Raw genomic sequence first — 12,151 nt, 5'->3', positions numbered from 1 at the left:
TGTTTTGAAGAGTGCAGAGTAACATGATATTATTGTAGAAAGCAATAGCAATGTGATATTGCGAACCTTCTTTGATAAAGAGGTACCTTATCATTCAACAGGTGCTCTGCTTCAGAAATCAGTGATGTCCACCGTAAATGAAGACTTAGACATTTCTCTAGGACTGGTGACTTAAAACTACACAAGGAATGGTCTGATAGAAGTTCATGTGTCAAATGTGACTGCCAGGACAATTAGTATTCTGCCTAGAGCTATTGTGTGTGAAAAAGGAATAGATCTTATAAAGAAATCTGAAGACATCTTTTCCAGAAGTGAAACAGATTTCGGATTTGTGGCAGCTGTAAAGTATTGCATCAATCTAATCGATGAAACACCTTTTAAACAAAGATACTGTCCAATAATAATAATAATAATAACAATAATAATGTTTTATTTATAGAGGGTGACTCATTAGTCAAGGACTATTCTCCCTTGAGGCTCTCTTAAGGAGAGAATAACAATGCACATTATATGAAAATAGCAATAATTACTGTTTATTTTTACATGTTTAGTATTAAAATACTAAATTCCATTATCTATTAGATGCACATACATGTTCATGATATCTCTTCTTAAATACTCTAATATTTCCAGCAAATGTTTACATGTAGTGGAAGCTTGTTCCATGGAACTTTACCAGAGTATTGGAAGCTCTTTTTACCCCCTTCCATGTACAGTGAGGTGAAAGATCACCTGCACCAGTTACTTGCTAGTGGTGTGATTCGTAAATCACATAGTCCTTGGTCCAGCAATGTTGTTTTAGTGAGGAAGATGGAAAACTTCACCTGTGCATTGATTTTCGGCAGTTGAATAAGATGACAATAAAGAATTCCTATGCCTTGCTCAGAATTGAAGTTATCTTGGACTGTTTGGATGGATCTAAATATTTTAGTGCTGGATATGAAGTCGGGGTATCATCAAATTGAATTAGATGAATCTCATTAGGAGAGGACAGCCTTTACAGTGGGTCAACTGGGTTTCTACGAACTGCATGTTTAACCTGGCTATCTATTTCAATATACTGGTACTCCTATCATTTATTTAGATCCCAGGAGCACTAATATTATAATTTAACTCATTCATTTTCTTTTTAACCTTGTAAGGGCCATATTTTCTAATCTGAAGAAAAATCTGAAGAATGAGCAAGAGAGACAGAACCCCACTATTACAAAACTCCACTATAGTTCTGTCAAACCATAACTTCACATCTGATTGAATTGCTGAATGCCACATTCAAGCAATTATGTAGGCTGGAAAGTTCCAGACCTAAAATTTAACCCTTGACCCAATTGGATATTGGAGTTAGAAGGCCAAATTAGCAAAAGACTTTATCAAAGCTTTTACTATTATATTTTATATTCCTCAAGGGAATTGCCTCTGGAAACTTTGCTGACGCATGCATAATGGTCAACAGGTATTGGTTACCTGATTTGGTCTTAGGTTGTTGTTGTTTTTATAGGGTTTAATGCCATTTTTCAGCACAAGATAGGCTATACATGGCGGCCAGTATTAATGGTGGAGGAAGAACCCGGGAAAACCCCAGAAAGAACTACCGACCCACGAGAAGCTACCGGCGAGCATTCTCATATATCCACATGGGTGAGCCCGAGACTTGAACCCATGCAGACAGAGGTGAGATGGCAGTGATCCATAACAGAGAGCGCTTTAGATAACTCGGCCACTCGGGGCCCCTTGGTCTTAGGTAAGGGACCAATACAATCTACCATAATTCTACTGAATGGTTCCTCAAAGGCAGGAATAGGTTGTAGATGAGCTTTGGGAATTTGCTGATTTGGTTTTCCTACCATCTGACAGGTATGACAAGATCTACAGTATTTATCAACATCACTTTTGATTTTTGGCCAATAAAAGTGAGTTAAGATCTTGTGATAAGTTTTATTGATCCCTAAATGACCAGCCAATGGAGTTTCATGGGCCAGACTAAGTATTTCCTGTCTGTAAGGTTTTGGAACTACAACTTGACAGTTCACTGACCATTCCTCATCAGCAGGTACATTGGAAGGTCTCCATTTTCTCATAAGAATTCCATTTTTAATGAAATAACAGACAGGAACTTCAGTAGCTTCAGTTTCACTAATGGCCTTCTGAAACAAAACGGGAGATCTCAGGATCTTTTTCCTGTTCAATGACATGTGATTGTCATTTATCACCCTGATTAGAATAAAGAGAATGAGTTGTTAAAAGAGGATCACTGTGATCAATACCTTCTGATTGATCCAAAAAAGGAGTGAAAGTGACCTCATCAAAAGCCTGACCAACACACATCAGCTAAAGGAATACTTTCCTTAACAAAATCATTCTCAAGAGCTTTCTTTGCCAATTAGCTCTGGTAACAAAATGTTCTACTGATTTCACGTTTGAATCCCGACAAAGAATCCAAGATGGAAGACGATGACGTATGCTGCAATCTGTAGTGTTAAAGACTAGTTCCTTGTAGAAATAAAACTTATCACCCCAGTTTCTGATAGCTGAATAAATTTTTATAAAAAACCTGCCCTTGTTCCGCAGTATTACATGAGCACACATATTTTCCAGAAAAATAACAGAATTAATCCTTTTGAATCCAAGTAACTTGAAATGACTCCAAACCAAGTAATCTGAAATAACTCCAAACAGCACAACATACAACTAACAGTTTAACAGCCCAGCTTCTACTGAGATTAATTCTCCAAAACATGGGTTATATGGGCTTTCTAAAACATAAACTAGGGTCACGTGATCATCTTTTGGAAGCTTATAGAAGCAAGTACTTGTTACAGATCACGTTTCCCTAGTGTAACCCTGATGAAAACCAATCATTTTTACTCTTAAGAAATAAAAAATTTAATAAAAATTGTTTATATCTTAAAGACAAAGTCCTATCATCCCCTTGGAAACAACCAATCATTTTAAAATAAAATAGAACTTGTTTACGAAGGTTGCTACAAATTCTGAAATAAGGTCAGGATTTAGATCAACATCTGGTGTTTATAAACTAAGTCAAGGACAAACTATTTTCTAAAAAAATATCTCTAGTGAATAAATTTACATTAAAAAAACATGTAATGAAAACTAAAAAAAAATTAAAACTGACAAACAAATAAATTGAAATAAATATATATTAAATCAGATATAATTAAATCAAATATATATAACACTACCAAAGGTTCGTCAACCAGGTAATAGCTTTATCCAGGCAAAAATCAATATCAAACAATGAGCTAGGCTAACTTATATATGCACAAAACATGAAAATGCAGTTACAAAATAGCTTCCCAACATATATTATTATATATGCAAATAAATATGCCCACAAAATTCCATTTCCTTATATTAAGTAGTTTTGCACAATCTAGCTCCTTAGCTTCCATATACAAACATATTGACAGATGATGGGACAAAGCAAAATTCCTCCACTGCAATTAGTGCGGACATTAAGATGGTGGTGGCAGTGGTGGGGTGGGAGATGGGGATTTGGGGGCCAAATTTTACGGACCTGGCTTCAAGTTAATTTTATCCTAGCATTAACAAACTCGTACTGTTTAATACAGACATTCCATAAATTCTTATAAATACTGATGGACACAGTACATATATAATGAATACTGAAAATAAAACTGGCAGTAAATACATCTTCCCCATAATTTTGGTTTTTTAAATATTGGGAAGGAACAAAATTTCTCCCCCCACAATACAAATCTCATGTCAGTTTATTTGTTGAGTGGAATTGTGCCATACTTACAAGTTCCTCAATTGGATAAAGTAAAAAATCTGGATATTTAATAATGAACAGGTTGTTGCTGAATACGGGCAGTTGTTTCAAAATAATTTTAAATGAATAATTAACTGCACAAATCAATTGCCAGAATGCAAAATTCAATAAATTTCATACATAATTACAGTTCTCTTTTTTCTGTGAAATATCTCTTATTTCATTTTTGTATATAAAACTGCATGATACCTGTCTTTCCCACTTTTTTTTGTTACTGTTATAGGGTTTAATGCCATTTTTCAGCACAAGATAGGCTATATATGGTGGCCAGTATAAATGGTGGAGGAAGAACTGGGGAAAGAACCACCGGCCCACAAGAAGCTACTAGCAAGCTTTCCCATGTACCCACTTTGGCTGAGCCCAAGACTCGAATCCGCACAGACAGAGGTGAGATGTCAGTGATCCATAATGGTGACTTGTTACTTCTCTTTTCCTTGTTTTGATATTCTACCCCATATTTACAATCAGAGTGAATGAAAATGCCATCCCCAAAAGGAGTAATATTTCAATCTCAATATTTATCAAGTCAGAATAATGATAGATACATGTATAAACTTGACTACAACATCATACATTTGTTGATAATTATTCCCATTTTTGAAAGTTTCCATTTGTGCTAAAAATACTTTCACAAAATTTCACAACTTCTAATCAATTACAATGGCCACAGGAACTTTGTGTTCCTGACTTAATCATTACTGTATATCCTCCTCTTCCACCTACTCTACTTCAATTTCAAACAAAGACATGCATTACTGTTTACCTCTCCCTTTGCCAACATTCACAACTAAAACTTTACTCTATTTATTTCACCCTACCAGTTATATGCTATACAGAAATACTTCATCATGTTTATTTCTTTTCTTTTTTTATTTCTTTTTCACAACTACAAATGTTATCACTCTTTTCCTATTCTTTATATGTTGATCTTCAAAGCATTCTTACTTTGCATCCTTAGCATTATGTACCTTATAGGTGAAAATTCCATGCTGTCCACTTTTGCCAAGCACACTAATAATGATGGGTCCTTGAGTTTCTTTAACACTGGACACGGTTATACAAGTCACACTGAAAAGAATGATTTGGAACATTACAGAGAACCTGTTAATTAGTCACTACCAATGAGTCATCACATGAAAGCATAATACATGCTCATCCACTCATCTAATTTCTACATGTATTCACATTCAAAATTTGCAGTTAATCTGTGTTATGAGCAACCTGTCAAAATGTACAATATATAGCCATTAATAAGAAAGCTGAGTGATAGAGCATGTCAGCTGTTGTTATTTCTGTTTGCTGCCAACACTTCAGTTAATTCATTCCTACAAAATCAGATTTAAAAAAGTTGACTTTATTTAGTAGTTTTTGTAATTTCATGTGGCTGCTATGGAAAAACAAAAACATGATCAGGAGCTTGTAAGAAAAAGCTACTTCTGTGGTAGGAGTTGGTATCATTATAACTGTGTAACTGACCATATCATGTACCTGTAGGTCACATCAACCCCATTTTTTGTGACTCAGCTTAATCTCAATATACAAACAATGCAGTTTTGCTGGCTGGAATAGGTGTCACAGTGACAAATTTCTGTTTTGAAGTTTGGTAATAATAGGTGAAAAGGCTCTAGAATGGGAGACCAGACACAACTGTATAACCATTTTGCATTAAATCCAGTAAAGCATGTCACAGTGACCCAATTTTTTGTGCAGATACATGTTCATCCATAGATACATACAAATTATAAAGTTCGATGTCAACCTGAATAGTACTCTAGAAGAATGATACATTTATTTTTTGAGAATTTGACAAAATATAAAAATTAGTGCCCCGGTTTTAATTTATGACAGCCATTGTAAAATAAATCATCAGTGGACAGTTAACATTTTAGTGGTAATAGAAAAAAGGGTGATACATTAAAATATGGACATATGGACATGTGTGTATATATATATATATATATATATATATATATATATATATATATATATATATATATATATATATATATATTTTAAATTTGTATAAAACCTAGAAAGTACAAATCCAGTTTGGTGAAATACACAACTCACGATGACTTCCTTTCATCACGATGACTTGCTTGAAAACTGCAGACAAATCACACATTATTTTCAAAATACACAAGTCCATGCTTTTAGATAATATTTCTCCATTTTTAATAATCCTAGAAAATAGGTCATAGAAAGATGCAACACACATGCTCACCTCAAAGTGACTTGCTTGAAACATTTACATATATCATGGAGTGTTATTAATACACACATGTTCATGCTTTTATAAAATTGCTTGGCATGGATTTACAAATCATTTTGTCTGAGGACAATCTCAAATTTGGTTCTAGCAAGTTCAAGTTTCTAGCTACTTGCCTGTGGGCACATCATAAAAAAAATGCAAGAGAAAAGGATAAAGAGGTCATGTTTGATCCATAATGATTTATGGTCTGCAAGTTTTACACCCTGTAATTTCACCTCATTACATATATCAGCATCTTTGTTTCACAAATCTTTCAGTTGTCAGTGTAAATAAAGAACTACAAACAGTTAAGCTTTCATTATTTTTGATGTAGTTGATGAGATTAGACTGCTATATTATCTAGGCAAGATACAAGTTTCTAGCTTTTATGCAGGGATTTACACATCTTATAAAAGTCTGTTTGCCCCATGGATTTACACATCTTATAAAAGTCTGTTTGCCCCATGGATTTACACATCTTATAAAAGTTTGTTTGCCCCAAGGATTTACACATCTTATAAAAGTTTGTTTGCCCCAAGGATTTACACATCTTATAAAAGTCTGTTTGCCCCAGGGATTTACATGTTTTATAAAAGAAGTCTGTTTGCCCCAGGGATTTACACATTTTATAAAAGTCTGTTTGCCCCAGGGATTTACACATTTTATAAAAGTTTGGTTGCCCCAGGGATTTGCACATCTTATAAAAGTCTGTTTGCCCCATGGATTTACACATTTTATAAAAGTCTGTTTGCCCCAGGGATTTGCACATTCTATAAAAGTCTGTTTGCCCCAGGGATTTACACATCTTATAAAAGTCTGTTTGCCCAATGGATTTACACATCTCATAAAAGTCTGTTTGCCCTAGGGATTTACACATCTTATAAAAGTCTGTTTGCCCCAGGGCAAGCAGAAGCTGATGGAAAATACAACTCTTTTGTCTTTTTGTCTTCTAACTATATCTGTATTTTAACCCTTTCTCATCTACTTATCTATCTACGTATATATTTTTGGAAACTTTAATTGTCAGCAAACAGTTTTTAGGAGCCAACAGTTGCAAAGAAAATAAAAGTCAAAATAAATAAATATACATGTAATGTGATAGCCATAAAATAATTTGATATCCATAAAATATCTCCTATTTTATCTTCTCATGCTGGGATGTTCCATGTGTTTTAAATTGTTCATATTCAACCATTTTACAAACACAGATTTAAAGATGTTGTCTCTAACTTTCATTGCTTTGATTTCTGCTCCTAAGGCCCAAACTTTAATGTCATTGAACCTGAACAATGTGACTGTGTTTCAATAATAAAATTGTTGTTCACTTTTTCTGACCTCTTAAAATCCTCTAACTGGGAGAAATATTTCCCATTGACATATTACACAGCAAACAAGCACACTTTATTGTCTTATGTCAGAAAACAAAGGACATCAGGACAAACTGCACACTTTATTGTCTTATATCAGTAAGACAAAGGACATCAGGACAAGCTGCACACTTTATTGTCTTATGTTAGAAAGACAAAGAACATCAGGACAAGCTGCACACTTTATTGTCTCATGTTAGAAAGACAAAGGACATCAGGGCGAATAATCAAAAGACAGTGTCATATTCTTCTATTGAAGCTGGGACTTCAAGCACTTGTGTCAGATGCTAAAAGGTAGTTTTATCTTTATCTGGAATTGATATGAATGAATTTAAAATGTGTTACTTTTGCTTAGCATCTGTTTCTGCACCTGTGAAAGGAGAATGTTCTATTTAGGACTGTAACAAGATAACTGGGTGGGATTTTCGGATTCACAATAGAACACTTTTGATGATGATATAAAGACAATGTTTAATAATGGATGACTTGAATGAGCAACTAATTATGAAAATATGCATGCATATATAATCCAAATATTGGATTTAATTAACATAAGAATGCACAGATTTAATGATGAAAAGTACAAATAAATTAATTTAGCAAATATAAAGACAAGGGGTGAATGGTTCACAATGATTTGATAATGAAACGATGGATATAGTTTACTCGGGTAGTAAATGATGTAAAGTTTTACTCATGTAGTAAAATGCATTCACTCAGGTAGTGAAATTATGGTGATAAAAAAGAGGGACAAATATACAACTTATCTTTACAGTCCCGAAAGATACACTGGGTTTTATGAACCCCAAAATTAGCCCATGGCTAACAAATTACATGTATGGAGATACACTCTGTCATCAGTACACTGTTTCAACTCCGAACATTAGACCCTCCGGTCACTTCAGACACATACACTCTGGTCACTTCAGACACAGACAGAGAGACTCTGGTCACTCCAGACACAGACACTCTGGTCACAGACAGAGACACTCCAGTCACAAACAGAAACACTCCGGTCACAGACAGCTGAAAATATATCCAGTACTGTGTATTATTATATGCTCATTTTTTCCCCCGTTAACTTTACATTGCCAGAATTGTGCAGTATTACTCGTTATTGAACCCGCGTGCCAATACACATATAGCATTCACGTGCATAAAGGAACTACTTTCTATTGTAAACAAATAATGAATGCAGACGCCAGCACTTTTGATTTGTAAACAAATGTACACTTGCATAAGAGGTGCTTTACGTCGTGGTTGTTTAAATTTGTTTTTGAATGAACTAAAACAGATTTTTCATGGACTGCCACATACCAGCTGCTTTGGCACATTCCGCGTTGATACAATATTTCAGATTTAGGCTAGCTACAGTATATAACAGACACAAGATAAGGTCCTTACAAATAATATACAAGTGACAAGTCATATACTGTCTTCTTTAGCTGGTGATAAAAATGGCAAAAAAAATATACTTACAGTTTTACATCCTGAATTTCCTCAAAATGTACTTTCTTAGTTCTGGAAATCCGAATTACATGATCCATGTCATAGGTTCTCAAAATAGATTACACATTTCAAAACTGTACTGTAATTTCGATGATTAGTGCAATTACATCCTCCTTATTGCATTCAAAATGAAATAAGCATTAAATTCCATAGTGTCTTTTTGACAATTGCAATCGAAGACTTCATATTTTTCCCACATAATCATTTCAAACATTCAATGACAGAAACAGAAATACATTTGCAGATGTCAACACGCTTCTCCCTAGCTTCTTCAATCCCATGTATTTCATGTGGAATTGTCACATACAAATCCAGTACCATAATCACAAAATTTCTTCGAATCGAGAAAAATACCAAAATCTATTCATTCCAGATCAAATGGAAAAGTCGTTGCAATGCACATTCATTCACAATATGACTCCGAATTTCAATTTTAACTAGACATGCCATTTTCTTTCGAAAGTTATGTCGAGCATGCGACTAAGTTCAAATTTATCTGGGTGGAGTTATATGCGCAGTAATAATGTTGTTGTTGTGTAATGATAAATATGCGCATGTGTATTTAGTTTGGAATACGGCATACATTCATTTACGTTGACAGGTGAGATTTTTTTTTAATTGAATTGAAACATTTTCACGAGAAGGTACTGAAACTGTTGTATAACATTCCCCTCCAATTCAAACCTTTTCAGTTGTGTTAATATAAATATCTACATGTAAGTTGAAAAGAAGATAAGTAGACTTATGACTGAAAATTCATTTAAATAAACAGTGAATGATTGTTAATATTTATGTTTCAGATAATAATTAAATAATCAATTTACTCAATATACACTTGGTTTAAAACAAAATCATTTTTGAAACTAATCAAAGAATATGACCGGTTTTAGTTGATACCTGTATTTCATGGATGGACAGCATTTTAGACTAAAATACTGTCCCTGCCAGTAAATGTTTAAACATTTTTTACAAACATCATAATGTGAGCAATAAAACACACTGCCTTTTAGGCTTTATTGAGAAAACAAGCTTCCTGGTTTGAAACTGAACATTCATGTCATATAGTAATTAAATTTCAGGCATATATCTTAGCAAGCAATTCCATAATTCAGTAAACAAATAAAGTACATTAATTAAGGAAAACATTACTGATATAAGTTATCAGTACATTAATAAAAGAAACCAGATTCCACTGAAGTTATATCAGTGTAAAACTTCATAAATAATTTTTTTCAAGTCCAATAGTACATGTAATAATAATGGGAATAACTGCATGGAAAAAATCATGGGCCAGAAGCCTACTAAATTATATATTGAAAAATCAAAAGATACTATAATTTCCTCAAAATAAAGAAGCATATCAAGGTAGTCACTGCACAAAATTAAATGGGGATAGTGTGATAATCAAGAGCCATAACTCTGCTAAAGATGATATTGCATACTGAACATATACCTAAGCAACACTGATAATCCAACTCATTGACTTGTCTCATTAATATCAAGCTGCATACTAAATTTGTTGAAAATCCAATAAAGGAGTCCTTTAAGTGTAAAAGCATGTTTAGAAGGTGGATAAGAAATTCAGGGTTTTTTAAATGATGTAGGATGCTAACAAGTGAATTAAGCTTAGGTCTCATAATATCAAGTTGCATACCAAATTTGGATAAAATCAAATTAACTTTTGTTTGAGTCATGGAGCATATTTCATTTTTCAGACAGTGAACTTGACTGTTAACCCACAAAATCAATACGCTTCTTCCTCACCTAAATGTAAATCATTGACAAAGTTTGGTCCATGCCTGAAGTAAAGCTACTGTTCAGAAACTGTTTGGCATACTGTTTGGTACATGCTTGAAGTAAAGCTACTGTACAGAAACAATTTCTTTTAGACAGACGTGTTGATTTTTACCCCAAAATAAAGAGGCTTCTTAGAAATGCATGTAATAAACCAAAGTTTGGTGAAGCAGATGGTATAAAACTAAAGTCATTGTGTGACATGAGAAAAAGATGAACAGATGGATGGCAGGAATAAGACATTACAAATTAAGGAGTGAGTTTTTACAGATCTTTGAAACACTCAGCTCAAAGAAATACAACAAAGCATGAAAGCAGTCTTGGATTATAAAGGACTTGTTCTCAACGAGCCCAAGGTTAGTCAGTCATGCTTCTTAAGGAACTCCAGATATTGTGCACCAACTGCCCAAAGAAATTAATCGAATATTAAATAATACTTTTAAATGAGATTTTACACCATACATAGACTTAAAAGGAAAGAAATACATTTTTATGAACTACAAAGCCTGTCTTATATGATGATAACCATGTGATTAATCGTGAAGGTTTTGAACTGAATTACAGTACCATGTGGCCAAAGATTTTTCCTAATTTCAAAAACCAGATTAATATTTTAGCAGCTTTGTTTATATATTTGTTGTACTGATGGATCATAAGACCTGTAACAAAATGTTTTTGACATTAAAAATCCAATTTGTTTTAGATACATGTTTCTTGGTCATATCTACATGTTGGAATCACACAATCTTAGTGCTGTACAGTTTGATATTTTTGTACATATCCTCATTCCAATGTTTGGAACTATTTTTGTGAAGCCTTAATAACAATTAATGAAACTGGTTCAGAGGCTACTATTTTTTTAATCTATTTTACTACACTGCCAATTGGTACTGATATAACTCACCTAGCTTACAGAACTTAACAGCTAACCACAATTCACTAAGCATACTGTCACCCAATGTAAACTATCTCACAACCTTTTATCATGTTGATTTTACCTCATTTATAAGTGAATACCTTGTCCATTATAAAACTTGTAAAACATCAGGGCTTTTATTAGTACTAGCAGCATTTTGATAGTTGTAACTGGTAAAAACTTGGCTATTTTCAATGTCCACAATTATACTTCATACTCTGAAAAGAAAACATTTACAAACACTTCCAAAATATCACTAGCAGGAAAGTTACTTTTGTCAGCTAGCAATATAAAAATAGGGTCACTATTAGGCCAAACAGATGCAAGCATTTAATTAACATATAGCAATGTCATTCATTATCAAAACTGTCACTGATGATATAAGCTCTTATTACATATTTTATCAAATCAGACCAGAAATATTACCTCCAGAATGGTAACCAGCTCTGTCAAACAAATTAATATGCATTATTCAAAGTCCTTACTGAACTCATCTGACATTT

The 12,151-nt window shown here is 33.5% G+C and overlaps 1 protein-coding gene across 1 annotated transcript in view; it reads right to left on the bottom strand.

Moving 5' to 3' along the window:
* The window catches only part of LOC149788908 (hepatocyte growth factor receptor-like), a 163,983-nt gene that overhangs the window by 99,948 nt on the left and 51,884 nt on the right, over positions 1-12,151 (bottom strand). The window contains exon 7 of the mRNA XM_089975039.1: positions 4,780-4,879. Coding sequence (XP_089831165.1) covers positions 4,780-4,879 — 100 coding nt within the window. The remainder of the gene's footprint in view (positions 1-4,779; positions 4,880-12,151) is intronic.

The sequence above is a fragment of the Sinohyriopsis cumingii genome, chromosome 11 (genome assembly GCF_028554795.1).
Source record: "Sinohyriopsis cumingii isolate HCF-2022 chromosome 11, ASM2855479v2, whole genome shotgun sequence".
NCBI lineage: Eukaryota > Metazoa > Mollusca > Bivalvia > Unionida > Unionidae > Sinohyriopsis > Sinohyriopsis cumingii.
This window is presented reverse-complemented; position numbering and strand designations above follow the sequence as displayed.